Below are 24,907 nucleotides of genomic sequence, written 5' to 3'. Positions count from 1 at the left end.
TAAATCATAGTTATTATATATATATATACACACACATATACAAATACATAGTCTAACAATAACAATTTTAATAAAAATATTTCCAAGACTTTGATTTTGATATTTGAAATATGTATGTTGACAGCTGATAAAATATAGAGATATAAATATAGAAGACGGAACTAACACAGAACATAAACAATAAGAGATTTTACAGCTGGATCAGCGCTCGGCCTGCTCTTTGGGCGTCACAACCAGGACCTCATAGATCCTGTTGCTTACTTCCTCGCGTTGATATGGCATATATATAACGCGATGCGATGGATGCACTTTGCCCAGCAGCGTCAGGCCCGCGTGCACAGAACGGCCGGTGTAGAGCGCCTCGCCGATTTCCGAGTAACCCGACTTGAGGGCACCGGGCGGCACATCACCATTCGTTGCCGCTACCCACTTGAGTTCACAATCCGTTAGTACCAACAGATCCACCTCGGAGTTGAGCCGATGGGCACTGCAATTCCATGGTGCGTATACGGCTTTCTTTTGCGGCACATAGTTGGCTGGCAGCAAATCCTCATGCAGATAGACGCGCGCCACATACGTATCGAAGCCCTCGTGATCGGTGCCACATTGGACGGCACCCTCGGGTGTGGTGGGTGCAATGGGATCATCCAAATCAATGGGAACCCACTGGATCTGGGAACGTTCCGGATCTTCGATCTCAGTGCATTCGGCAAAATTCAAATAAATGCGATGCACACGGTGACGATGACAAATGGCCCGACATTGTGGACAGCTCAGCGAACGGCTTAGCCAACGGGTGAGGCACTCCTTGTGAAAAACATGGCCGCAGCTAGCTGTTGAATATATGATATCATTTGCTTTGTAAAATTCATTGCAAATGCCACATAAAACGTTCAGTTTCTCGGCTTGCTGAGTTGATTTGGTTGCTTCCGATTCTGCTTCCGCTTCCATGATTTTTGGCCTGTTGTTTTTATTGAGCTACGTCTGGTTCTTATCTCGGTGCTCTTTGATTTGTATTTCATCAAAAGCACAAATAAAAGGCACACAAAAGACAATATACGCAGCGATAGTCAAAGTTTGTAATTGCCGTGCTTTTAATTAATCGATCAATCGATTATTATTGTCGCGACAATCGGTTATCGAAGGTGTTGTATGTGTAGCCCTGGTTTTCTGCACGTTGTTTTTATTGTGGCTGTTGTTGCTTGTGACATAAACATGCAGCGTAAGGAGCCAAATCCATTCCAAAAACTGGGATTGCGGCCATGGCTGGCCAAGCAGCTGACCAAGTTGGGTGAGCTAAACCGAATTTAATCGATATAAAGACACCTATTTATCCTCCATATTCCCTAGGCCTCAAGGGAGTAACGCCTATACAAGAGAATTGCATACCAGCGATATTGTCTGGCAAGGATTGTATTGGCGCAGCCAAAACAGGCTCAGGCAAGACCTTTGCATTTGCCCTGCCCATCTTGGAGAAGCTGAGCGAGGAGCCAGTTAGTCATTTTGCCCTCGTGCTGACTCCCACACACGAGCTGGCCTACCAAATCTCCGAACAGTTTCTCGTAGCCGGCCAACCCATGGGCGTACGCGTTTGTGTTGTCTCTGGTGGCACCGATCAGATGATTGAAAGTCAGAAGCTGATGCAGCGACCACACATTGTTGTGGCCATGCCGGGTCGTTTGGCGGATCATCTGACAGGCTGTGACACGTTCTCGTTTGATAACCTCAAGTTTCTGGTTGTAGATGAGGCGGATCGCATGCTAAATGGTGACTTTGACGAGAGTTTGGCCATAATAGAACGCTGCCTGCCCAAAACACGGCAGAATCTGTTCTTCTCCGCCACCATGAAGGACTTTATGAAAGAGTCCAGCATCTTCCCCATAGCCAAGGATGTGAGTGTGCAAATTAACGGTCATTAATTATGTTATTATAATGCTAGATTTAAAATACATTATAGTGTTTGGAATGGTCACAGGAGTCGGATGTGGCCACCGTGGATACACTTGAACAGCGCTATTTACTCTGTGCCGACTATGATCGTGATATGGTGCTTATCGAAGCCTTGCGCAAGTATCGGGAACAGAATGAAAATGCCAATGTCATGATTTTCACCAATACAAAGAAGTAAGTGCTTAATTTATTTACGATAGAAAAGTATTTAATTTGTGTATACCCTGCCAGATACTGCCAGCTGCTCTCGATGACGCTGGCCAGCATGGAAATTGAGAATGTTTGCCTGCACGGCTTTATGCGGCAAAAGGAGCGCGTTGCGGCGCTCAGTCGCTTTAAGTCCAATCACATACGCACCCTGATTGCCACAGATGTCGCTGCACGTGGCCTAGATATACCCAGCGTGCAGCTGGTAATTAATCACATGCTGCCGCGTACGCCCAAGGAATATATACATCGTGTGGGACGGACAGCGCGAGCGGGACGCAAAGGCTTGGCCATATCAATATTTCGATTTCCACGCGATCTGGAACTACTGGGCGCCATTGAAGCAGAGATAAATACCAAACTCACAGAGCATCCCATAGATCGTATGTGTTTGTTTTCTCTTTATGAAATTAAGATTAACTTATTTGAATAATATTTTGTTAGAGCGCATGGTGGAGCGCATATTCATGCAAGTGAATGTAACACGGCGGGAATCTGAGATGCAGCTGGACAACAATGACTTTGACGAGCGCGCCCAAAACTACAGGCGTAAGACGTGGATTATGGAGGGCAAGGATCCTGATAAAATGGAGGCGCTGTAAGTGATGATAAACTGACGCCCTCTGTAAAAACTTTAAATTAATATTTAACTTTTACAGCTATCGTAAGAAGCAAAAGGACAAACTGCGCGAAATACGACGCAAGCGCAAGGAGCAGCAGGCAGAGATGGGCACCAGTGAGGAGGGCAAGGCGCTTCTAAACGACGAACGCTTCAAGACTGTGGACAGTGCACGCTTTGAGAAGAAATTCCGAAAACGTCCGGCAAAAGATGCGACAGAAAAGACGCCGCTTAAATCGAGTAAAACAAACGCAACCACGAAAACGAAACCAAATGCAAAGCGCAAAGCAAAAGTGACTTGATGAGCTTTTAAATATATGTGTATATATATATATATATATATATAACAAGTAACTTTTGAGCTTATACTACTAAGCAGTTGCGAAACGCATCATATAAATATTTATGTAATTTCAGTAATTCAAGACATGCTTAAAAAATGTAGCCGTAGCAGCCTTCAGTTTATGGAGCAGTCACTTTTTCTATATCAGTTTCTTCAGTGTCTCAGTCTAGGGAGATTGTTAACAACGCATCCTCAGGACAGATCTCCAGCAGCACTTTGGCGCCATCGTTAAATGGATACGAAATGCTGCCATCAATGACCAGATCTGCAGAAATGAAGAATGGAAATGGTTGGCAATCAATGATTAGGTTCAGCAAGCTGATGTCCAGCTGCTACTCACTGGCATCGATACAGTGCGATTTGACAAAAACGCTCTGCACAAAATCGCGGGCTTTGAATGTTGTTGGTGAGGGCCAGACACCCACACAGATTTGCTCCCGTATGGAGTAGCACAGGCGCGGATCGTCGGGCGCAAAGAGCAGACCCTGATTGTAGCGCAGTGCTATTTCGTCAACATTTTGGCGCAGCCGAAGCACTTCCGGTGAATCGCTGTTGGGCAGCGATTTTAGCAGATCGTCCACATCGCTGCTGGTAATGCGATTGATGCTCGTGTGCCAGGATGTGGAGCCAGTGCCAGTGCTTACGCACAGGCCAGAACATTTCGTTTTATTCACCAAATCCTGATGGTCCAGCACCAGTTGCAAGTGTGATACGCGTGCTGAAAGATGCTCACCAATGAAGACCTAGAATGCGAAACGCAGTGCTTGAGAGGATTAGCTGGACAGTTTTGTTGTGAGGCTAGCTCAAACACACCTCGTTCAACGCCAGATAGGGTAGAATACGCTTCATTTTGGCCTTGTATTTGTTGGCCATGTGCTCATCGAGCATTTCGGGCGCCGTATCCACCTGCTCCATCTTGACAGCCGTGTGCCTGAACAAGTCTGTCGACTCGGGTATCTTGCCATTGCTGCCCATCATGGTGGTGCGTATGCGTGAGCGATGCATCCACTTGAAGTCGCCCTGTTGAATAGATGGAATGTAAGCTATGGTTGACAGCATGACTTGGACTACATACGCTTTTGATGCGGCTGACTGCTTCCTCGGGATTCTCCGAAAAGTATTTGGGCAACAAGAGGCGGCCGGCGGAACGCTGTGGATCCGAGTTGAAGCCAACAATCGGTGTTTTCTGCTGGCTGAGGGCAAACAAGGGACTGGCACGATTGGCGGACAGCAGAAAGGTGCCATCGCCGCCAACGGGCACAATAACATCCGCCCAGCTCATGACATCCTTGCTCAGAGAGCTTCTAAATTCAAGTCTGCTTTGTTTAATAAAGTCAACAGCGACAGGGACACATTATGTGGATGGCGGGAATAAGTACAATTTGTAGTTTGGTAATTATTGTGACGACCAAAACGATGACGATGACGATGACCATGACCATGACCATGACGAATGATGAACACACCAGACGCAGTCACAACAAAGCCACACACAAACAACAAACTTTAGAAATATGTATGTACTAGGCAAGACGCCGGAGCAGGCGTGGCACACATTAAAAAAAAACATAGCACAACAACTACGCACCTGCTGGAGAGCTTCACCTCGCAGCCAACATTCTGGAAGCTTTGCACAATCCGTCGCTCGAAGTCCTTGTGCAGATTGTGCAAATAGAGGACCATTTCGACGTCGGTGCCGCGATCGCGTAGCTTCTGCTCCAGCTGTTCGCGCGACAGTTCCGGATGACGCAGTTGCTCCACTTCATAGCGGGACAGCTTCGTCACGACCAGGGCACGCTTCAATTGAAAATTTGCGGGCGCAAAGTTGGCATATTCTGTGCAAATGGAATTGTCAGATATGTAAAATACATCAGATAATTTATTCATAAGCTCAGGCCTCATTTTATTGCCAATCATTCGAATGCCGCATAAGTATATTTTTTGAATACTTGGCGGCGTTTTTTTTTGTCGCTAACAGTTAAATCGATGAGATTTTCTTTGCTTAAATTTAATGGGAACTCGAGATTTTCGTAGTGTGCTTGACAGCATTTTCCAACTAAAATACTTATCAGAATTTTACTTTCAAATTAGATGAATGATAACATTTATAATTGGAATTTTGCAAGTTAATCTCTAATTAAATGTGATTTCTGACAATCACATGCCTCAGCCTAAAGCTGATAATAAACGGAAGCGCAATTCATGTACAATATAAAAAAACTACATCGTAAACAACGAAAAGGCTGACAAACGATTGCCTTGTTAAATTGCGCTCTAAAAGATTTACAAATTAAAATTGAAGCAAACAAAGAAATGTTTCTTACCTTTGGCAAATTGTTGTAGCAATTGCTTGGACTTCAACATGCTGAGCGTTGGACAATTAAATGGAGCATTTATTTATGAAATTCTTTATTTAACTCGTGTTCTACATCAATTGATTTATATAAATTGTGTACCAAACTTAAAAGTTGTTATTCTGGTATTTCAATAATCTTTCGTTCTTTCTGTTGTTTTTTTTTATAAGGTTTAAGTATGTTTCTACTCTTTGTTTTTCATACATTCGGTAGTGTACAATTTACATTCCGTAATTGGAGGTTAGTTGTTAAACTAAAACTGACATCAATTATCACACTAAATACACGTTATCCGCAGCCATTGACCAGTTCTTTTTTTTTACGTCCACGTTCCTTGTCTTTATTAGATTTACTGATTGATTTGCTATTCCGTTCGGTCGTTGTCACAACTTTCGTGTATGAATATTCGCTTCGTTTTGCCGTCATTTATCGCTGTTTTGTTTCTATTTTTGTTCGCTTTCGCTTTAACATCTCTTGCTGTCAGTTTAGTTCTTGTTGTGCATTGCTGATAAGCGGCACGGCCTTTTCTTATCAGCCCAAAAATAATAATAAAGCAAAAATACAAATACAATTTCAGTCATTTGCGTCTGTCGTGTCGCTGAATTGCCATTCACAGCACAGCCGCACTCTCTTCTTCTTAACCTACGCCTACGCACTATTCACAACACGCGCATTCACATGTTTTCGGTTTCCATTCTCCTGGAACGAATACTTTTACGTTAATATTTAAAGTAACTTAAAAAAAAGATAAATTTTTCTTGCTCGCCCATTTGTCTACTTGAAGCGATGATACATTCGTAGGTCCGTGGTTTCCGGGCTTATATTCATGTCGAGGCCATGTGGTTCCTCGGACAATCCATTGTTTTGCTGTTGAACAATAATGGTTGACTTTAAGACGTTATTTTCAAGCTTATACAATTTTACCTGCAGGTGGGACAACTCCTGCTGCACATCCTCATCCAGTATGGGCTTATGAAAAACGGTGCTCAGCAACATCATGGCGTTCTTGGCCACCTCAGCCACATTCAAATTCATGCAGCTGCTTTTGTCCATGTTCATCAGATCTGCCAGACGCAGTGAATCCGAGGCAACAATGCCACCGTTTGACCCATTTGGAGCACGCTGCATTTGGGCGTTGCGGTTTGTCAGGTTCGTCGGCTGCCCAACGTTTATCTGTGGTACGTTCGAATTTAAGGTGATACGCATAGGAGGGCCCAAACGATTAACCGTATTATTACCAATTGGCATTTGTGCAGTCGGTTTCATCAGCGACGCGGCTTGTGTAGTTGGATTGGTCATCGAAGGACGAACTTGGTTAGCTGAATTAATTAGCGCCGTCAACGAATTCGAACCCAATTGCCAGTTGGCAGAAATGGGGTTGCTTTGATTCTGATAAGGTTTAAATTGATTGTTCAGATTGTTGTTGCGCGCGTTAAAATTTGAATTTTGAATATCGCTCGGATTCAGTTGGGCGCTCACATTAAGCTGCGGGCGTCCATTCTGAAAGTGATTGTTCATGTTCATCAATACCTGCTGCTGCTTTAAGTTGTTGTTATTGTTATTATTCATATTGTTGTTGTTGTTATTGTTCAAATTATTGTTGTAGCTATTGTTATTATTGTTGTTGTTTGGAGGACCGATGAATGCATTGTAGGCGTTCCGCATACGCTGCTCCATGGACAACTGGCCACGCTGCGTATTGCGACCGGGAAAGTTGCCTAGCCGATTATGTACAGAATTTTGGCAGTTATTTCGATTGAAATTATTATTGTTGTTGTTGTTATAATTATTGTTGGATGCACCGCGATTGAAGCGGCGTCGATTATTTTGATTTTGATGCCAGCGATTGCCGCGATGAGGATTTTGCCGTGGTGGCTGGTTACGTGGCGCATCGCTGGGCACCAAAGGAGCCGCGCCCGGAGGACGGTTGACATTATTTGGTTGAATGCGCCACTGAGCTGAATCAGCGGAAACTTCCGCATTTGGGACTTGTTTGGTGTTATTGGTTTGGTCCATTGGTGCATCGGTTTCTTGATATAACCGATTAAAGTCATTTGTTTCAAAATTAATTTGATTCATATTCGTATCCTGTATGGAAGAATTAAGCTCATCAACCTGCTGTGATTCGTCGTCATCAGCCTCGTCTTCGTCCTCTCCATTGGTATCCTTATAGGATTGTAAATGAGCCGCTTGTCGCTGGCGCTTATCAGGATGGAATCCATAATGTTTGGGTATTTTTGGCTTGGGCTGTACGTAGTGTGTGTAGTATTCGTCTGGAAAAATTCAAATAATAAATAAATCTTATTTTCATAAATGCTTGTGGTTTTTTATTAACTATATTACCAAGTGGCATCAAAATAGCTGGCGCGTTAAACGAAGTCATGGTGAGTCTTCCCCATAAATCAAGTGCTAAAAAAAATTATCTTTAAATTCTTAAAATTAATGAAGCGCACAAGCATTAAATTCGCCAGAAGAACAGTTAGAATTTTGACAGGCATATGTGTGTGTGCCAGAGTAGCATTCGAAAATTATCAAATAAAACGTTTCAATAATCGAAAAAATGCGGTATTTACTTATGCAGCAAGCAAATTGCAACTCTGGGCTAATGAGCATCGCAGCCAACTTTGCTAGCTTCCTTTACTTTGATTCTGGCTGAAGAACGTGTAACACTTCAAGTCCTGAAGCTCTCAAAATGTAAGTTAACTAAAGAAATGTAAATTGATATTGCAGCTAATATAACTGTGCTAAGTGTATTGCAAGCCTTTTTACAGAACTCAAGGCTGCAAAATCAAATTACAGTACAGGACTTTGCTCCTATGCCGGCTATAATTTAAATTGTAGTCACGTGGCTTGGGGCTTTGCTCTTGTGGCTGTACAATTATTATCTTTATATTTGTTTAAGGTTGATGTATAAAGTACTCTTTTGTTTTACAGGTGAACTGACCTTGTATTGGCCGTTTGGGACGGTCCTAATTAAATTTGGTAAGTTGTGTGTTTTTATATGTAATTTTCTAGTTTGCGAACACGAGTCGCTGGTGTAAAGATAATCTCCACTTTAGCTAGTGCTTTTTATTTGTTCGCAGAGCAATGCGCTTCGCCCAAGCATAACCCAAATTTATTATATCAAAAATTTGCGGTGCATATTGTTTTCGTGAAGCCAACATTTCTAATTGAAAAAGATACATGCTTTTGATGTGGACTCTCATATACTCAAATATTGTACTTTGTTTATTGCAGGCAAAATGTGAACACAATTCAAATGGATTTGTCGCTGTGATAAGCCTGGAAGAAAGGTTAGTTCTATTTTTATTTTTTTAAGTAAAGATAACTCTTTACTCTGATGATATCTTACATTCTGACACCTCATATGAACCACTGTGATTCATTCTATTTGTAATTAACTACTGAAAACACGATTTTAAGATAATTTAACTGTTTATGCAAGCTTGTCTAACAAAATCTTGTTTTTTTTTAGGTTATGCACGAACATGCCGGGCATTTGACGGTTGTGCGTGAAGTTGCCTGCGCTGGATAATAATCCTCAATTGGGTTAGTATTCTTTTACCACGTGTGTAATTCCCAGTTGCCCTTGCAATGATGATCACTTAAACCATTCACAGACACCATATAAAAGTTAAGCTCTGACAAACTTCTTCAATATTTTTTTGAAGTAAGCGAGTCTTGCTTAGCCGGCTATGGACCCTGGTTAATAAATTGGCACTGAGTCTTATGCTTAAAGCACAAGTTTTGTTGTTAACTAGCAAATGTACTTATACTCCGTTTTCTTTTGCAGGTGCTCAAACATTTGGATCAGCTACAGCTGACATCGTTGTACATTCAAAATATGAAATAAATAAATAAACATGCATTTTGAACTTAAAAATCGTTTTTTACTATATTTGCGCGTTCCCTCAAAGCGAGTTCCTGGTTCTGTTTGGCAATCATGCGATCACCCTTTGATTTCTTGCCAATGCCCAGTTTGGGCAGGCCGCGATTGAGTCCCTCCAGCAGCACGCACGCCTTGCACGGCTGCTGTGAGGAAACAAAGCTGCAACGTTGGCAAATGCCGCGCACGGGTTTCTTTACCGTATCCTTAAAACGCAGCTGCTCGCCCGAGTAGATGATGTCCATTATGACCGAGGGTCGCACTTTTTCCAGATCCTTGAGAAAAGCGCGTGCGTGACCCCGGTAAGCGTTCGGCGCAAACACGCATTCGGTGGAAAAGTAGACCAACTTCTTGTAGTGCGCATACATGACAATTTCCTTCTCGTAACTGTATTTGAGTGGCTTGACGCGGGGTATGGAGTCCTCGCCGCCGCCTGTGCGAATGTCCGTGCAGCGACGCAAACGCGCCGTGTCCCCGCGGAGTATGTTCATCAGCACCGTTTCCGCAATGTCGTCCGCATTGTGGCCGGTGGCGATGCTGTCCACGCCCAAAAGCTTTGCACCTCGATCCAGTGCCTGGCGCCGAAAAACGCCACAAAATGTACAATTGTTAGAGCGGCCTATTTGCGCCACAATGCGATCCATAGTCCAGCCGTATAATTCCTCATAGGATAGGATTTTCAGTGGCATTTGATAGTCATCGCGATTTTGTTTGACCGTCTCTAGACTGTCGTCCCGATAGCCCGTGATGCCTTCGTCAATGGAGAGCAGCACCAGGTCCAGGCCATAATCGTGGCGTTCATTTAGAAGCTTCAAGCTGAAATTAAGGTTATTAGGATTACAAGTATGGCCACCGGCAGCTAAACTTACACATGCGCCAGGACTGTAGAGTCCTTTCCGCCGCTGGCAGCGACGGCAACCTTTTCACCACGACGAAAGAGCTTGCTCGAGATGATTGTGTGATGGATTTCAGCTTCAAAGGCAGCAAAAAAGCAAGCCTTGCACAGAGCGTCACCTGTTTTAGGACGCTGTAAAGGAAATCGATTAATGTTTATAACTCAATTCAAATAAGTCACTCACCTTTAAAGTGGCTCTGTTGCCGCATTTAGCTTTACAATCTATAGGCATTTTTAATATTAATTGTTTACAAATAAACAACGTGCTGTGGCAATCGTATTGCTGTTATCGATACAAGTATTGCCGTGTTTTACAACACTAACTCAAATATCGCAAGGTAACTCCTGAAACTAGGCGCGCTTATTATATTTACAATAATAATTGAAGCTATCCTCAATTTCTAGTAAATTTTATAAATAGCTGATATTTTGATAAATCATTTATAATTAAAAATCCATTTGTAATTTTTAAGTTATTTTTTATCAATATTTAAATAGCTTGCGCACGTGGGAGTACCCATAATGCAATAAACTCAAATGCAAACACAAAATTTAAGTAATGACTTTCGATGATGAAAATGACGAATATATACACCAGAAATTGTATCGCAGCCGTGGGAAATGTAGTAAGTAATGCATAAAATGATCTATATTTATGTATTGCACGCTATCCTTACCAAAACACAGCAATCTACGCACGTCAATCAGAAGTTTACGTCGAGGTGAAGCAGAAATCCAATGTTTATGCTAGGACACCAGTTGCCGCAATGGCCGCCAACAACACACTTGATATTGGACACGATGTTTGGTTTCACATAGCCATGCATCTAGATCCGGAGGATGTACAGACCTTTGCCTTGGTGTGCAAACAGGCCGCCAAGCTGGTAAACTCGAGAGCCTTCTGGCGCAACATGTACAAACGCCACTGCCTGGGTGGCACTGCCAAGAGTTGGAACCTGGAGCTGCCCGCCCAGCTGCAGTTGGAGCAAATACGCAACTGTGATACGAAAGCGCTGCGTTCGCACGTCATCGAAGCGCTATTCCACTGTTATCGTCCACTTAAGACGCGCCTGGAGCTGGGCTACAGCCTGGACTGGCTGCTGCACCGCACCTTTATGTCCTGCTCGCAGAAGCAATATCAATGCTTGTGGATCATGTGCTACGCACTTTGGAATCAGCAGGCGACAGCCTCTAGACAAGTAGATGAAGTTGGGCAGGCGGACAGCGAAGTGGTTAACGATTGGGAAGCGCTGGCAGAGGATGACGAGGCAACAGGCCAGACAGTACACAGCTCCGGCAATCGACATGAAGGTGTTGTTCTATTGATTGTGGTGTGCCGTCAATTTATACCGCTGCCGCTGCAGTTGCTCTACAACCAGCAACAGTCGCGCTTTCGCCTGATGGCGACCCGTGAGCTGCTCTGCAGCAATATGCGCGCCAAGAACTTGGAGCTGGATTTTGTCGAGGACAACTGCAATAGCAACAGCCCGAGGGTGACTGTCAAATATGCGCGCATTGAAAAGTATAAAGTGCTGCCCTGGTGGCATTCAGATTTCAAAAGGTTTCTCAAATAAAATTGATATGCGCACAAAAAAAAACTAGAAATATCTTTAGGTCACGAAATATATAAGGGATAGAAGACCTTTGGTTTAAATTAAAGATCAGCAATATGTGAGAGGCCGAGCCAGCATCTTTGCTGACTTTCACTATTATCAGAATCATGTGATTGGATGTGAACCCGAGCGGGACATTAAACGGACCTTATCTCAAGACGACAATTGTGTACATACTGAAAACAGATGTTGTACATTGTTTGGGAGCTACCTGTTGCCGATAAACAATTTAGATCGAGCATTTTTTATCATTCCATTTGGATGCACACAGATAGAAATCGAGCAAAGAGTACATTTTGATACGTAATTTTATAAAAGCGATTGTTTTCGTTATGATAAAGGATTACAACTGGAAGATAATTGATATATACACGTTCAGCTTAAACATAATTGTGAGTTACATACATACAAAAAAACATTAAGAGGTGGTCATTATAAATTTGTGTGTCTTTATGAAAATAGAGCCAAAACTCGGAGTGCTGTGTTCCCTTTGCAAGCATTACACCTTGCCCAGTAGATCGTGTCCGTACGGCTTCTTGCGGTAGCCGCCTTTAAAGGCGAACAGCTTAAAGGCCACCACCATCATGACAATGCAGAAGGCATACAGAAACATGCCCATACGCATATCCATGTCGGAGAAGACGTTGGAGATCTGACGCTTTTGCCGCATCTTGTCGAGCGTCTCGTGCAGCAGCTCCTCGCGCTGCACGCCAAAGCGACTGACAAACTGCGGATTGTGTATGTTCTTGAGGAAACTCAGCACCGCCTCCTTGTTCCACTCAATATCCAAATTCTCTTTCGGGGCAGACGCTGACGACTGCCGGCACTTGGCACAGCTGCTGGCACTGGGGAATTGTACTTTCGGAAATTGCGGATCCTCGGTATCGTCGCCAGCCAGACGCTGATTGACCTCATTATGCGCAGCCCAGAGCCACAGTACGGCTTCGTCTTTGGAGGCAACGTTCCAGATTTTGCGGCGTGTTGCCATTGCCTGAACACAGGAAACAATATAGATTAATAAAATACACTTGTGTCAATTTAAGCAGCTGCTGTCAAAAGACAACAACCCAGATCGTCTGTATTCAAAAAAAAAAAACAACCCATAATGTCATTTAATGCTTGCGTAATATCCCATCTTGCGTATGAAGACGAGTAAATCCCATTGGGAATATGCACTAAAAAACATTATAATCATGTAAACGTGACTGCTCAAGTTAACTTGTTTAGCAGCATAATGCTTTTCACAAACTATATAAGGGCTTTGACCCCACATACTTAGTATGTGTATTATATATAATACAAATATGCTTAATCAGCAAGAATAGCTAGACATCTGTACAAACGCGAAGCGTAAGTGGGTTACGCAGACCAGACTAGACAAATTTGCTTGCTCCGATATTGGGCAGGTTGGGTAGAGAATAACTATATAGAAACTATATAACTCGCACTATTTGGAATTTTTCAGTGTGTTATTCCCGTGAAGAATTGTATACATGTATTAACAATTGTTCGCATTTTATTTATTTATATTTCGCTCTCTTGTTTTCCACCCAAATCAAATTAAGTTTATGGCCAATGTATGTGATAATTGAATAATCGTGAGTTAGGCTCTAATAAATAACTTTTAATTTGACATAAGGCTTTGCAGTTTGGTGAGTTTGTCATTTAACAAATATAATGAGCGCGATATGCTCTGTTTTTTTCCTAATTATATTTACCCGAACGTCTTTTTGTCAATTTGTGTAAATATATGTGCCGTAATTACAGGGTATTTGCTAGTGCTTATATATGCTACATTTCCTAGCTATCTGCTAGGTTAATTTCGTAGGGTATAAATCTATCTAATTACGGGTTATCTTTTGGTGCTTATATTTATTTATGGGGTGTACAGTTGAAAATAACTTTCTTAACATTTTACATTCTGAAATTCGTGCAATCCATTCGTAAATCGTAGTTAAACAGGCAGAAAAAAACCCAAGCTAATAAACTTTTTGATAAATTATAGCTGCGGGCCCTTCAGCTTAAGCTGATTTTGTTGTTGTTAACAACAAGTAAACAAAATAAATAATTTAATGAATTTACAAATAATGCATTAGGGCTCGCCCCGCGCACCTGCTCCTACAGCTTGGAGGTCAAATGCTGATCTCATAGTGAAAGCGCCAATTACAATATTATTAACACGTAGGCACAAACTAAATTGCCTCTGTGTGTGTGTGTGTGCGTGTGTGTGTGTTTTAGATGGAGGTGACTCACCTGGAAGTGTTCGCTGCAATCGGTGCAGCCAAAGAAATTCTTGATATAGCCATGCATCGCCTGCAGCACCTCCAACGGATCCTGCGACTGTTCGTTGCCCGCCGCCTGGACGCTCATGAAATGGAAGAGCGTCCACAGCGAACAGCTGAAGCCGCGCAAATGCGGACTGGAGCCCGTGCAGCCTACATAGTGTGTGCTTGAGTAGATGTGACCCAGTTTCGATTCGAGGCGGCGCAGCTCCTGCTCAAACTCCTTGCCCGTCAGCTGCTGATTGAACTGGGCAACGTAATCCCTGAGCTTGCCCACCAGCTGGCGTCCCGTCGTGCCCAGGGGATTGTAACGCTTGAGCACGGTCAGAAAGCGCTGCAGCGCCAGCAATCGCTCGCCGCTAATCACATTCACTTTGGCCACCTCGTTGTGCAGAATCGTGCGTATGGCCTGCTCCAGGTCCGCCTGATAAATCAAGTGCTTGTTGCGATGCACCTCGCCTATGATTTCCTTGAGTTCACCAATCTGGCTGCCGCTGTTCGCCGGCGGCTGCGACTGCGGCTGCTGTTGCTCTGGTCGGGGCGTAAAGTTCAGAGCACGCAGCGCATCCTCAATGGCCTTGGCATAGGCTTCGCTGCTCTGGCTGGACGGCGTGAGCACCTTCACATTGCCCTGGCGATCCACGAGCGCCAGCTGCTGCTTCTGACTGGTGTCCAACCTAAATTTGGCCGCAACGGCGGCATCGCTGAAACGACGCACCTGTACGGCGGGCCACTGCAGCAGAAAGAGCGCCGTTTCGGCGCCCAGCGTGGAGTTCTCCGGCTCATGTATGAGCGCCAAATACTCCCGCTGGCTGTTGAGGCCCTCAAACAGAGCTGTTGCGGTGCTTTCACTTTCGCTGACGGGCACAAAATTGGGCCAATGTGTGTTGTTAACCGTCTGATTCTCGGCGGCCAACATGCCAGCGAGCAGACTGCGTATCTCGTCGGGCTTTTGGGTCTCCAATTTAAGGCCATATTGCAGGGAGCTGGGCTGAAAGCCCGGGCCCATATACCGCAGCGTTGGATAGCCCATCACCTCGTAGGCGCGACAGACGCCGTTGTTCTCCTCGGCGGCACAGTCAATGGCACTGACAATGAGCACATCCCGCCAGGCCTGCAGCTGCTCGGCCACCTGCTTATAGATGGGCGCAAAGCGTCTGCAATGTCCGCAATATGTATTGTAGAATTCGACGAGCGTGCCGCGATTCTGCTCCAGCACCGTCTCATTAAAGTTGGCTACTGTTAGCTTGACCACCTTATCGCTGTCATCGTACAGACCGAGCTCCTCGTCCACCGGTGCCGATTGCTGTTTCAAGAGCGTCTCGTATCGGTTCAATGGGACGCCAGCAGCGACCAATTTCAGTATGCACAAGAATAATAAAATTGTTAAAAATGCCAGCTGCGCACCTTGTCGAGTCATTGTCTTTAAACCGTGTTCGCGGAGTTTGAGGTGTTCAGTGCGCAATGCAATGAGAACGACTGATACGATATTTCTACCGTAGCATTTGGAATGTTTTATGGTTTCAATAATTTTTGATTAGCCACACAGAGTATTTTTGCACTCTCTCCCCTTGATGCTTGTTCTTTCCATACGCTCGCGTAAACAGCTCTTGATAGAGATGAGCGCTGACAGCGTAAAAGTGATGTGAGTCACATTTGAGTCACCGAGTTACTGGTCCATGACTTGTGTAGACTTATTGTGGGTGGTAGGGTGTTGTCACACTGAAGTGATGTAACTAAAACCCCTTCCAGTTATTCACTAAAAGGGGCATATACAAGTTATAGATGTATTGCGGGTAGGTATGAATGAGTATATAATGCGACCAAAACTTGTGTAAAGTTGATTGCGGTTGGGAAAACCTGATAAAAGTGTTGCCATACTGCGTCTAAATAGCTATAAGTAACTGGTGCGCACACAGTGACTGACTAAAATGTGTAGACTTTTTTGTGCAACAAAAATTACCCAACGCTTCATATGTTTTTAGTAAATTAGGTTATATCATATTTAAATCTGAGACATGTTCAACGATCAACACAAATTGATGTGCAATTTCAGCTCGTGACTTCAAAATCACTACTACTTCGCTGCAATCTGACAGCACCCACGCACAAAACGATAAGCGATATTAAATACTATCGATAGGCCCCACATACGATATTTATTTATTGAAACAAGTACACCACTACATTCTAAAACAAATTTCGAAAGTTTAAAAAAATTAGCTTTGTTTAGTGAGATTAAGATGATATTGCGCCCATTGGATCGGGCTTTTTCGCCACGTTCCGTAGGCGACGGAGCGTGCTTTATGCTAATTGCAGTATGTGTGCCGCTTACGTACATGTTTCAAGTCACAGTTATAATGCCGGAACTCCACGACGTCGGCAGCTTTTGGTATACAGCAGTGTGGCTCGCCGGCATTTTTTTGGTCTTTAATATAACGTCAAATATGCTGGCCTGCATGCTGGTGGATACCTCAATTAAATGCAAGTACCTGACCATCAGAGTGGCAATATATGTACAATTCAAACAATTTACCTTGCAGTGCATATACTTAAGCCGCCTGTGGATTCGAATCTACTGAGCCGTTGGCATATGTGCGATGCCTGCCAGACGCTTGTGCCACCACGTTCCTGGCACTGTGAGATCTGTAATGTGTGCGTCTTGAAGCGGGATCATCATTGCCGCTTCACCTGCTGCTGTATTGGGCATCATAATTACCGATATTTTTTCTATTTTTTGTTCTACATGGGCTTGGGCGCCTTATATGTGAGCATCAATGCCAGCATTTATCTGTGGTATCTGCACGCCGACTATTACTGGCGGCCGTACACACTGCTCACCGTCTTTGTGCCTGCCTTGAGCCTGACTGTGCACGCCAGCTGGGAGAACTTTTATGTGGTACTCTATGAGCTGAATTTATTGGCATTTTGCATGTGCACATTGCTGCTGGTTTATCATCGGCCCATCTTTCAGCGCGGCGCCGTAATGAAGGAGCGCTCGACCAACAAATATAATCTTGGCCTGCGCGCCAACATGGAAATGGTGTTCGGCAAGCGCATGCACCTGACCTGGTTATCGCCGTTTGTGCGCAGCGATCTGCCGCACGACGGCGTCAACTGGGAGCCCGCCACAAAAGAGGAATGAATCTTATTGTATTTTGATACTAGTCATATCTTAAAGTAATCTCATCTAGCACAAAATGGTAGAATTTAAGTATTACGTAATGCATTCCTTGCATTTATTTAAATATTGCATTTATTGCAAATTTACAGAACGATTTTAATGACTTTTATAACGTTCAGTAGTTTTTATTATTTATCTAAAAAGCTTTCGCCGACAAGCGATTTTAGCTTGGCCAAATGCACTTCGCTGAGAGTGAAGCCTTCGTGTATGCGCTTTGCCAGCGCAATCGTTTCCATGTTGTTCTCCACAGCATATTGTAGCGCCATTAGCGCCTGGCTGGGCGCTTTGTTCAGCACAGTTGCCTCCACGTACTCAAACAAAGCGCTCTCTGCGGGCGTGCCGGGAATGCGATGCTGTTGCTTATCAATATAGGCGAACACCTCGCTGGCCTTATCGAAGCTGCTGTCGCCGCGCACGAGCAGCGTCAGAATGTCGCCCAGCATTTGGCCGGTGAAGGAGACTTTCCTGACCCGTTTAGCGGACTCCTCGATTTTGTTGTACATGTCCAGCGCCACCTTGGCGCACTGTTCGGGCAGCTGTTGCTGGGCGGGCAGTTCGGCATTTGGGCGATTGTTCACCATTATGCGGAGCACATAAAGCAGCAGACTCTCGCGATGGGTGTGATCGAAGATGACCATGTCGGACCAGATGCGCGGCACATGCTCAACGGCACCATTAATTTCTATGGCTCGAAGGATCTCCTCCATAATGCCCGGCTCGGGTATGTAGATGTTGGGCACCAGCACGTCGTATGTCTGCATGAAGTCCTCGATGGATTCGGTCTGACACAGCAGCGCCAGATAATTGCGATAGTATATGCCCTCCTTGAAGGAGTCGCCTATCAGATCGTAGTTATTGCCTGTATGCAGCAGCTCATCTACTTTCTTAGCCAACGCCTTGTCGTTCAAATGATTGCGGCACACATCCATGGCCGTGGCAAAAAAGTACGTATCCTTGGGATGCTCCACCTTGAACTGCTTGCCGTTAATGTCGTTAAGGATATCCACAATGACGTGCGATACGGGCGCGCGTTCTCGGCAGAATATAATTAAGATATAGTAATATGTGCCAAGACTGGGAGTTACGCCCAATTGCTTGAATTCCGGAAGAACCTTTAGCGCTGAGCTGCGGGCCAATTTAAAGTTTCCAAACGTGCTGATGCATTCGAGCACCGCATTTAGCGTGCCCAGATTGGGATGCAGTTGCTGCTCGGCCATTTGATTCAGCAGCACCGTGCACAGATGCCAGCGCTGGTCGGCCGTGTCCTTGAGCAAGCTAACAATCTGAATTATCGCATTGTAGGTATTGGTATCCAGTTGAATTTGCCTCTCGTTAGCCTCTTGCAGCAGCGCATAGGCTCGCTCACACTGCAAATATTTGGCCATGCCGCGTATAAGCGCCGCATAGGATTGCGGCGTCTTTGGCTCGATGGCGGCGTACAGTTTTTCGGCCAAATCACCATCCTTCCATGTTTTGCCATGACGTTCACGTCGCCGACTGTTCTGCAGGAACCAGCGTTCCTCAATATACTCTTCCGGCAGCGGTTCTTGGTTGTTGTAGAAGCACACCAGCTCCAACAGGCTCTGCTTCAGTGCATTATTGACCTCAATGCCCTTTTTCTCCAATAGATTGTACACGAGAACAGCATCCGCGAGCTCACCTTGTGCAATTAGTTGCTGAAGTGAGCTCGTATCCACCTCCGACTCCTCTGTGTAGACCATGGATGGTGCAAACTTTTCAATGGGCGGTTGCGCTTCTTGGTGCTGCAAGTTAGTAAGTAGAGGATTTTTAATGCGATTTTGTGGTCACGCCAAACACTTACCATAAACAACTCGCGATGCTCCTCTTTAATCCAATTGGCTGCTTTGCGTCCCGCCTCTTTGGACAGCGTATACGTGCGCTTGGCCACATTCGACGTGGGTATCAGAAAGGGATCATCGTGGTATTTATAGTGTGGCGCCGTCGAGTCACGTCCCACGGTGCTGGCCAATGCCTGCAGCAGATCTGTGGGCGAACGTTCAATGCGTTTGGGTATTTCAATGTGCTCGGCGGCCGGCGGCGCAGCGGTTGTGTAATGTGTGCCATTGCCACTGGCAATGTGACGCGCAAGGCTGGAACTGGGCAGCAGTCTTAGCTGGCGCGTTAGGTACATGGTGTGTGATTTGGGCCAATATATCTGTGCACTTTCAGTAACAAATAATTAATTTTCAATTAACAAATATAAATCGCTAACCAAGTGGCAAAAACAGTGTGACCGAAGTGAGGTACTCGCAGAATGTGCAACAGCTGATTGTAACGACTTATCGAAATGGTGTATCGATAAATTGTGGCGGCTAACATATGTTGCTCCTCACTGAGCACGGCTCTTAAATTCGAATAATAATTGTATATTTCTCACGGTTAAAACGCACAAGCTAATACTTTAGAATGTCCACAATGGAAGTTCTGGTTAATAATTAATCAGCGTGGTTACAATGGTTCTTTTTTTTTTTAATTAAACCTGACGTAAATCTAGCTCAACACAACGCTCTCTCTCTCTCTCAATTTCTCTCTCGGGATCTGATTGATCTCAGTTTTTATTTTTTCGAGAGCTGTTGTCTTGAGTTTCAGTCTTCAGATAACTCTGCGTGTGCTCGCTTGTTTCGCTGACTTATCAGACTTGAATTTCGTTAGGTTATCATGACGATCCCGATCTTGTATTATGACGATCGCAGTCCGCCGGTGCGAAGTTGTCTCATGCTCATCAAAATGCTGAATATCAATGTGGAGCTGCGTTTCGTGGACCTATTCAAAGGGGGACAATTTGAGAAAGACTTCTTGGCGGTAAGTCATGCAAATCATATGCAGAGCCGAAACTAATTATTTATCCTCCAGTTAAATCCGCAGCACAGTGTGCCCACGCTAGTGCATGATGAACTGCTGCTGACCGATAGCCATGTCATACTCATACATCTTGTGGAACAGTTTGATGCACAGGGCACACTGTGGCCCAGGGATTACGCAGCCAGAATGAAGGTGCTTAATCGCTTGTTCTTTGAGTGCTCCTTTCTCTTTCGCCGTGACAGTGATTTAATGGTGCTTAGCCGCCTCTTAATCGTAAGCCCTACCACTCACTCATACCCTTTCCTTACCAATTGCCAGTCGGAAATCGTGCGCAAGCAGTATGCCAATGTGGATGTGGCCTACCACGAACGCAAGCTGTGCGAGGCATATGACATTATGGAGCAGTATCTCGACGGGCAGACCCACATGGCTGGCGATCAGGTGACGGCCACAAAATTTCAAACCACAGCGCTGCGCCCCCATTTTAATTGAGTTTAGTTTTTATATTGCATTTTAGCTGACGCTCGCCGATATATCCATTGTGAGCACACTGAGCACCGTGCATCTCATGTTTCCATTGGCAGCAGCTCGTTGGCCGCAACTGCAGCGCTGGTTTGCCGCAATGCAGCAATTGGATGCCTACGAAGTGAATCGTCTTGGCGTGGAAAAACTGCGCAACATCGTAGAAGAGCTGGGCAAGTTTCAGTTTCCCAAGCGGCAGCTGTGATAGGACGAGTGTCCCAAACCGATTCCACATTAACCGAACTTTGAAGCATTTGTTTAAAAAATGGTGGAGGAATAACATATTATAGATATAGCTTAGTTCATAAGTATAAGCCTAACATATTAGGTTTTCTACATCTAAACTTATAGACAACATTCATGTTAGCAAGAAAAGGAAACCTGACTAAATCTGCGTTTGAAACAGCTTCACGTAGCATACTGGTTCGAACCGTCAACTTAATGATCAAAAGTTTGTGCTGTGTCTACATATCAAATTCGTATTATCCTTAATATTACCACATCCATATAAGCTAGGCCAATTAGGAGCATTTGCTGTTTGCTCAGAGCCTATTATATAAAGCCGCTAATGTTATTCCGAATAATGCCTGGACATCATTAGCATGCGGTCAACAGTCGCCCCCCATGTTTGATTTGGTGGGGTTACGCATTCTGTTTGCTCTCGAAATGTTTGGCCAACATTTGCATATGCCGACAGCATGTCATGCCTAATGGCCATATCGAGTGCGCAATTTTGAGTTGGGTAAAAACGCTTCAAGTACGTGGCGTTAATTGCACGGCCAGCCGCGTAATATATAATTCCGTGCTGGTCGTCCACTTCAGAGAAGTTTGGTCTACCCGTAGCAATCCCTACCGTGACCGTGCCCGTTCCTGTTTCCGTTTTGGACTATCCGTCACGACAGTCCCAGGTGCTGGCATTTTGATTGAGCAGCAGCTGCAGCTGCAAGCTGCAGCACGATTTGCTTTGTGCAAAAAAAGTCTCTCCTTGGAGCACGCAACAAAACTTTCCAGTCAGCAAGTTTTTCAATTTGCCGAGCTTTAAGCTAACATTGTTCTGCGCCATCATGACAGACGCTTGTTTAGCTTATATTTTGGCCAGTTTCTTATGCGAACAATGGAAATAAATCACTTTGCACTATATACAAATTGTTATAATTATCAGAAAATTATGGCAAACACCAGTTTCCTAATAGAAGAACCCAACACATTTACCACACAAACACAAGAAATGTCACTGAAGTGAACATCAAATTCAGCTGGGCCTACCTGCATTTTTGAGAATCGAGTAGAGGGGAAACTAGTTGGCAAGCATGAGCGAGTCAGAGATAGATACAGATCGGGGCAGCTAGGCTCTCAGACTGTCACTCTCTCACTCTCAGTCTCCCTTGCTCGCTCTTCCAGTCTCTCTCTCTCTTTCTCTTTCTTTAACTTTCTTTCACTCAGCTCTCTATCTATAGGAATAGGATTTACTTTTTTTAATTCAGTTGCTGTTTTTCTCTCTCGTGAATTCCATACCTCGCAGACTCTCAACCTTTTGTGTTGCTCTCTTTCCGACTCTTTCTAATTCTCTGACTAGCTCTCTGTTTATGTTCTCTAACTAATTGGTTCTCCAATGCATGGACTACTCTCTCTCTCAATATTTCGCTTTCTTCAACACGCTCTTCCTTTTTACTGACTATCTCTCTCTCTTTCTCTTTAGCACGCACACACACATAGACACACGCTCTATCTTTAGTCTCTCTCTCCGACCACCCTCTCTCTTTTACAATCTCTGTATCTCCATCCCTCTCGCTCTCTTGAGGACTTATTCTCTCTCTTCTCTCGCTGACGTTCACCTTCCCTCTCCGGATCTCTATTCCCTACCCTTTCTCGCTCTCCCTTGATCTTTCTGACTCGTTTTTCACTCTGATAAGCTGACTCTTTCTCGCCCTCTCTCTCGTCCTCTCTCTCTCTCTCTCTCTCTCTCTCTCTCTCTCTCTCTATCTGTCTCTCATTTTCTCTCACTTTCTGGAGCACTCTCTCTCATTTTCAATTTTATTTTCTCTCACTGACTCTCTCCCTCTATACTCTCTCTCTCTCTCTCTCTCTCTCTCTCTTTCAATCTCTTTCTCTCTCCACAGCCTTAACTCTATGTTTTTTGCCTGTTGGATTTTGTAGGTATTAAGCACTTTCATTTAATGCTATTAACTCTGTTATGAAATGCAATTAAATTGATAATAATTTATTAAATTGCAAATTGTTTTTTAGTAATAATTTCATGTAGTACAGATATTTCGCTCTGCTATGCATGAAAGAGCTTTACCTACATATATATGTGTGTGTGTGTACATACATACATATACATACATAAATATGCGTTGCATATAAAACCAGGTTTCGTTTTTCCTTTTTGTTCGATGTTATTTGCATTTTACGTTGAACTCGATTAAAAGTCAAACTGCCGGCGAATGATTTTATTTATGGCCATTCGACGCTTCAGCAAGGAGCAAAGGGGCGTGGCACGGGGTAGAGTTGACCATGGCCAAGGCGAAATATGGTGCAAGGGAAATCGAATGGGTTGGGCATTGGATTTCACGAAAAACTCTAGTACAGTGCACATTTGCCTCGGCTGACAAAATATTATTTTTATTTAAATTTATAATTAAAATAATTATGTTAAATAGGCGATTGTGGGCGGGGCAGTGAGGCGTGAGTGCATAAATTGCGAACAGCAAAGGGGCCAAGGCAAGCGAAAACAAACGCCTAAAAGCAGGCAACGCCTTTTGTCAAGAGGCGGCATAATTAAGCGCATAATGACTCGAAATTAGCATGGCAGCTACAATTTACAAGTCTATATGGAGAGAGGGGAGGGGGTGTAGGGGTAGGGGTAGCTCGCTCTGCCTGCTGCAAATCGAGTTATAATGACAAACGACACCAGCAACAACAACTTTTTGTTGGCCTCTTCAAACTTTTTAGCTGGCAGCAAGTAGAGGGGCGCAGGGGGGTATATATGATCTGGGGGGGCAGGTGCTGGGGTCTGCAACTTGAGCTTAATGCTGAGAAATACAAATTGATTTATGTGTAAAATGTTGCTTTGAAGTCGCAATGCGACGCCCAAAACAAGTCGCTTCAGTTGCTGCCTCCGCTCCTGCTGCCTCCGCTCCTGCTCCCCTGCCCCTGCTCCCCTGCTCGTCTGCAGCTTTTTGCAACACCTTTCACTCAATTTACCGAATCGGAGACCTTGCTGCTCGAAAGTCGAAAATCACATTAAATGCTGCCGCCTATTAACTAGACCCAGCTGTTTGCTTTAAAGCCTCGGCCCCGGCCCAAATTCCCTCGGACTATTCACATTCGAGCCAAAAAGCCAACGATGCGTGCGCTGCGAAAATATTGACAAAGTTTTATGGTCCAAGCATTCCATCAGCACTTTAAGCAGCATTTGTTGATTCTATTTGGGTCAGACCAACTTTGGTCCAAAGATTTTCCACTTTTCGGCAAAATGGGGCGTGGTGGGCGGCGCAGCAAATTGAAATCCAGTCGCAGCTGAATTATTGATTAAAGAGGCAGCAAAAAAAAAAAACATATAAAAAGGAAAATGTATGCTACAGCTGAGAGACTGTGCAATACCCTGTAATATTTAATGAAGCAAGACAAAAAATTTGTGATATAATTCTTTAGTTTCTGCCGAATTAGCTGAGATAGGGGCAAGTATTTGAAAAAAGGTATTCTACGGAAAACATCTACATCTAATCAGAATTAGGTTCAGATGGTGTAAAGTAAGTATACCCAAAATTTCTAAGAGTTTTTCTTAAGATTTTACGAAAGCTATTAAAAATATGAAAAATTATTATAGGATAAAAGAATCCAAAATATATACATAAATGTAAATTGTTTGACTTAAATTCGTATAGAGGAAGAGAGAAAGCGAGGGAGAGAGAGAGAGGGAAAGATAGAAAGAGAAGGATAGAGGGAAAGAGAGTCAGAGATAGAAAGGTAGAGAGAGAAAGATAGAGAGAAAGAGAGATATGTTTATATAGAAAAAATACCAAAACGTGAAATGAAATGCTTCACAATATATCTATATATACTCTATATGATATAGGATATAATAGGATATTATAGGATATCAAAAGTCCAGCTCTGCTTTCCACACACACTCAAACCACAAAGAGCATACCCCTTTCCACTCTACTCCCAGTTTACAGGGCATACAAATGCCTTTTAACTTTTTGGTTTTTTTTTTGGCCAAT

At 44.0% G+C, this 24,907-nt stretch overlaps 10 protein-coding genes, 1 long non-coding RNA gene and 1 other non-coding gene across 16 annotated transcripts; 6 read left to right on the top strand and 6 right to left on the bottom strand.

Annotated features, from left to right (window-relative positions):
- Positions 1–44: 44 nt before the first annotated feature.
- On the bottom strand, positions 45–1,072 carry LOC135431935 (uncharacterized). Its single transcript, XM_064687359.1, has one exon. It carries the CDS (start codon positions 949–951, stop codon positions 202–204), a length of 750 nt encoding a protein of 249 aa, XP_064543429.1. The 5' UTR covers positions 952–1,072; the 3' UTR covers positions 45–201.
- Positions 1,073–1,124: 52 nt separating this feature from the next.
- Dbp45A (putative ATP-dependent RNA helicase Dbp45A) lies at positions 1,125–3,112 on the top strand. Its single transcript, XM_064687336.1, has 6 exons — positions 1,125–1,291; positions 1,351–1,892; positions 1,958–2,124; positions 2,182–2,540; positions 2,602–2,755; positions 2,817–3,112. The coding sequence occupies exons 1-6, from the start codon at positions 1,153–1,155 to the stop codon at positions 3,076–3,078; spliced, it is 1,623 nt and encodes a 540-aa protein (XP_064543406.1). The 5' UTR covers positions 1,125–1,152; the 3' UTR covers positions 3,079–3,112.
- Positions 3,079–5,585, bottom strand: Nadk2 (NAD kinase 2, mitochondrial). Of its 3 annotated transcripts, none has more exons than XM_064687347.1 (6): positions 5,444–5,585; positions 4,708–4,954; positions 4,195–4,435; positions 3,933–4,139; positions 3,460–3,862; positions 3,079–3,384 (listed from the first exon to the last, which is right to left on the bottom strand). In XM_064687347.1, exons 1-6 carry the CDS (start codon positions 5,481–5,483, stop codon positions 3,281–3,283), a joined length of 1,242 nt encoding a protein of 413 aa, XP_064543417.1. In that variant the 5' UTR covers positions 5,484–5,585; the 3' UTR covers positions 3,079–3,280. The 3 variants fall into 3 exon arrangements, with proteins under 3 accessions (XP_064543417.1, XP_064543418.1, XP_064543420.1); XM_064687348.1 differs by having other exon boundaries at positions 4,195–4,423; XM_064687350.1 differs by having other exon boundaries at positions 4,195–4,420.
- Positions 5,586–5,667: 82 nt separating this feature from the next.
- Boot (Bootlegger) lies at positions 5,668–7,978 on the bottom strand. The gene is made up of 3 exons (XM_064687337.1): positions 7,817–7,978; positions 6,398–7,746; positions 5,668–6,340 (listed from the first exon to the last, which is right to left on the bottom strand). The coding sequence occupies exons 1-3, from the start codon at positions 7,854–7,856 to the stop codon at positions 6,248–6,250; spliced, it is 1,482 nt and encodes a 493-aa protein (XP_064543407.1). The 5' UTR covers positions 7,857–7,978; the 3' UTR covers positions 5,668–6,247.
- A 382-nt stretch (positions 7,979–8,360) lies between these two features.
- Positions 8,361–9,356, top strand: LOC135431938 (uncharacterized). Its single transcript, XR_010436866.1, has 4 exons — positions 8,361–8,455; positions 8,711–8,766; positions 8,949–9,022; positions 9,267–9,356. It is a non-coding gene; the product is annotated as an uncharacterized LOC135431938 (long non-coding RNA).
- Positions 8,805–8,885, top strand: LOC135432554 (small nucleolar RNA Me28S-Gm3255). The gene has a single exon (XR_010436926.1). It is a non-coding gene; the product is annotated as a small nucleolar RNA Me28S-Gm3255 (small nucleolar RNA).
- On the bottom strand, positions 9,342–10,578 carry Ctu1 (Cytosolic thiouridylase subunit 1). Its single transcript, XM_064687356.1, has 3 exons — positions 10,439–10,578; positions 10,229–10,386; positions 9,342–10,175 (listed from the first exon to the last, which is right to left on the bottom strand). The coding sequence occupies exons 1-3, from the start codon at positions 10,484–10,486 to the stop codon at positions 9,350–9,352; spliced, it is 1,032 nt and encodes a 343-aa protein (XP_064543426.1). The 5' UTR covers positions 10,487–10,578; the 3' UTR covers positions 9,342–9,349.
- On the top strand, positions 10,424–11,859 carry fsd (fates-shifted). The gene is made up of 3 exons (XM_064687357.1): positions 10,424–10,592; positions 10,753–10,880; positions 10,942–11,859. The coding sequence occupies exons 2-3, from the start codon at positions 10,814–10,816 to the stop codon at positions 11,826–11,828; spliced, it is 954 nt and encodes a 317-aa protein (XP_064543427.1). The 5' UTR covers positions 10,424–10,592; positions 10,753–10,813; the 3' UTR covers positions 11,829–11,859.
- Positions 11,860–12,157: 298 nt separating this feature from the next.
- Qsox1 (Quiescin sulfhydryl oxidase 1) lies at positions 12,158–15,878 on the bottom strand. Its single transcript, XM_064687334.1, has 2 exons — positions 14,121–15,878; positions 12,158–12,858 (listed from the first exon to the last, which is right to left on the bottom strand). Exons 1-2 carry the CDS (start codon positions 15,567–15,569, stop codon positions 12,367–12,369), a joined length of 1,941 nt encoding a protein of 646 aa, XP_064543404.1. The 5' UTR covers positions 15,570–15,878; the 3' UTR covers positions 12,158–12,366.
- Positions 15,879–16,307: 429 nt separating this feature from the next.
- LOC135431915 (probable palmitoyltransferase ZDHHC24) lies at positions 16,308–17,427 on the top strand. Of its 2 annotated transcripts, XM_064687326.1 has the most exons (3): positions 16,308–16,633; positions 16,693–17,048; positions 17,124–17,427. In XM_064687326.1, exons 1-3 carry the CDS (start codon positions 16,393–16,395, stop codon positions 17,292–17,294), a joined length of 768 nt encoding a protein of 255 aa, XP_064543396.1. In that variant the 5' UTR covers positions 16,308–16,392; the 3' UTR covers positions 17,295–17,427. The 2 variants fall into 2 exon arrangements, with proteins under 2 accessions (XP_064543396.1, XP_064543395.1); XM_064687325.1 differs by having other exon boundaries at positions 16,310–16,633; positions 16,693–17,427.
- Positions 17,367–19,597, bottom strand: LOC135431917 (small ribosomal subunit protein mS39). Its single transcript, XM_064687329.1, has 2 exons — positions 19,156–19,597; positions 17,367–19,096 (listed from the first exon to the last, which is right to left on the bottom strand). The coding sequence occupies exons 1-2, from the start codon at positions 19,483–19,485 to the stop codon at positions 17,462–17,464; spliced, it is 1,965 nt and encodes a 654-aa protein (XP_064543399.1). The 5' UTR covers positions 19,486–19,597; the 3' UTR covers positions 17,367–17,461.
- A 121-nt stretch (positions 19,598–19,718) lies between these two features.
- Positions 19,719–21,807, top strand: GstE14 (Glutathione S transferase E14). 2 transcript variants are annotated; one of them, XM_064687327.1, is made up of 5 exons: positions 19,719–19,798; positions 20,007–20,156; positions 20,208–20,408; positions 20,475–20,597; positions 20,674–21,805. In XM_064687327.1, exons 2-5 carry the CDS (start codon positions 20,013–20,015, stop codon positions 20,881–20,883), a joined length of 678 nt encoding a protein of 225 aa, XP_064543397.1. In that variant the 5' UTR covers positions 19,719–19,798; positions 20,007–20,012; the 3' UTR covers positions 20,884–21,805. The 2 variants fall into 2 exon arrangements, with proteins under 2 accessions (XP_064543397.1, XP_064543398.1); XM_064687328.1 differs by lacking the exon at positions 19,719–19,798 and having other exon boundaries at positions 19,940–20,156; positions 20,208–20,348; positions 20,674–21,807.
- The last annotated feature ends 3,100 nt before the right edge of the window (positions 21,808–24,907 follow it).

This window comes from Drosophila montana, unplaced genomic scaffold (assembly GCF_035044405.1).
Source record: "Drosophila montana isolate Dmon_TW-CO22-7 unplaced genomic scaffold, ASM3504440v1 contig_3200_1, whole genome shotgun sequence".
Classification (NCBI taxonomy): Eukaryota; Metazoa; Arthropoda; class Insecta; order Diptera; family Drosophilidae; genus Drosophila; species Drosophila montana.
The sequence above is the reverse complement of the archived record's forward strand: the minus strand, read 5'-3'. Positions and strand labels throughout refer to the sequence as shown.

Excerpts from the sequence above, each read along its gene's own strand:
- LOC135431935 (XM_064687359.1), bottom strand. The coding sequence starts at position 951 with ATGGAAGCGGAAGCAGAATCGGAAGCAACCAAATCAACTCAGCAAGCC.
- Dbp45A (XM_064687336.1), top strand. The coding sequence starts at position 1,153 with ATGTGTAGCCCTGGTTTTCTGCACGTTGTTTTTATTGTGGCTGTTGTT. Across the intron at positions 1,292-1,350 it reads CAAGCAGCTGACCAAGTTGG|GCCTCAAGGGAGTAACGCCT; the intron begins GTGAGCTAAACC and ends CATATTCCCTAG. Across the intron at positions 2,541-2,601 it reads CACAGAGCATCCCATAGATC|AGCGCATGGTGGAGCGCATA; the intron begins GTATGTGTTTGT and ends ATATTTTGTTAG.
- Nadk2 (XM_064687347.1), bottom strand. The coding sequence starts at position 5,483 with ATGTTGAAGTCCAAGCAATTGCTACAACAATTTGCCAAAG. Across the intron at positions 4,955-5,443 it reads GCTACAACAATTTGCCAAAG|AATATGCCAACTTTGCGCCC; the intron begins GTAAGAAACATT and ends CCATTTGCACAG. Across the intron at positions 4,436-4,707 it reads GAGGTGAAGCTCTCCAGCAG|ACTTGAATTTAGAAGCTCTC; the intron begins GTGCGTAGTTGT and ends TAAACAAAGCAG.
- Boot (XM_064687337.1), bottom strand. The coding sequence starts at position 7,856 with ATGACTTCGTTTAACGCGCCAGCTATTTTGATGCCACTTG. Across the intron at positions 7,747-7,816 it reads AGCTATTTTGATGCCACTTG|ACGAATACTACACACACTAC; the intron begins GTAATATAGTTA and ends GAATTTTTCCAG. Across the intron at positions 6,341-6,397 it reads AGGAGTTGTCCCACCTGCAG|CAAAACAATGGATTGTCCGA; the intron begins GTAAAATTGTAT and ends ATTGTTCAACAG.
- Ctu1 (XM_064687356.1), bottom strand. The coding sequence starts at position 10,486 with ATGCCTATAGATTGTAAAGCTAAATGCGGCAACAGAGCCACTTTAAAG. Across the intron at positions 10,387-10,438 it reads GCAACAGAGCCACTTTAAAG|CGTCCTAAAACAGGTGACGC; the intron begins GTGAGTGACTTA and ends TTTCCTTTACAG. Across the intron at positions 10,176-10,228 it reads TCTACAGTCCTGGCGCATGT|CTTGAAGCTTCTAAATGAAC; the intron begins GTAAGTTTAGCT and ends CCTTAATTTCAG.
- fsd (XM_064687357.1), top strand. The coding sequence starts at position 10,814 with ATGACTTTCGATGATGAAAATGACGAATATATACACCAGAAATTGTAT. Across the intron at positions 10,881-10,941 it reads TCGCAGCCGTGGGAAATGTA|CAATCTACGCACGTCAATCA; the intron begins GTAAGTAATGCA and ends ACCAAAACACAG.
- Qsox1 (XM_064687334.1), bottom strand. The coding sequence starts at position 15,569 with ATGACTCGACAAGGTGCGCAGCTGGCATTTTTAACAATTTTATTATTC. Across the intron at positions 12,859-14,120 it reads ATTGCAGCGAACACTTCCAG|GCAATGGCAACACGCCGCAA; the intron begins GTGAGTCACCTC and ends TCCTGTGTTCAG.
- LOC135431915 (XM_064687325.1), top strand. The coding sequence starts at position 16,393 with ATGATATTGCGCCCATTGGATCGGGCTTTTTCGCCACGTTCCGTAGGC. Across the intron at positions 16,634-16,692 it reads GGTGGATACCTCAATTAAAT|TGCATATACTTAAGCCGCCT; the intron begins GCAAGTACCTGA and ends TTTACCTTGCAG.
- LOC135431917 (XM_064687329.1), bottom strand. The coding sequence starts at position 19,485 with ATGTACCTAACGCGCCAGCTAAGACTGCTGCCCAGTTCCAGCCTTGCG. Across the intron at positions 19,097-19,155 it reads AGCATCGCGAGTTGTTTATG|CACCAAGAAGCGCAACCGCC; the intron begins GTAAGTGTTTGG and ends ACTAACTTGCAG.
- GstE14 (XM_064687327.1), top strand. The coding sequence starts at position 20,013 with ATGACGATCCCGATCTTGTATTATGACGATCGCAGTCCGCCGGTGCGA. Across the intron at positions 20,157-20,207 it reads TTGAGAAAGACTTCTTGGCG|TTAAATCCGCAGCACAGTGT; the intron begins GTAAGTCATGCA and ends TTTATCCTCCAG. Across the intron at positions 20,598-20,673 it reads CCCACATGGCTGGCGATCAG|CTGACGCTCGCCGATATATC; the intron begins GTGACGGCCACA and ends ATTGCATTTTAG.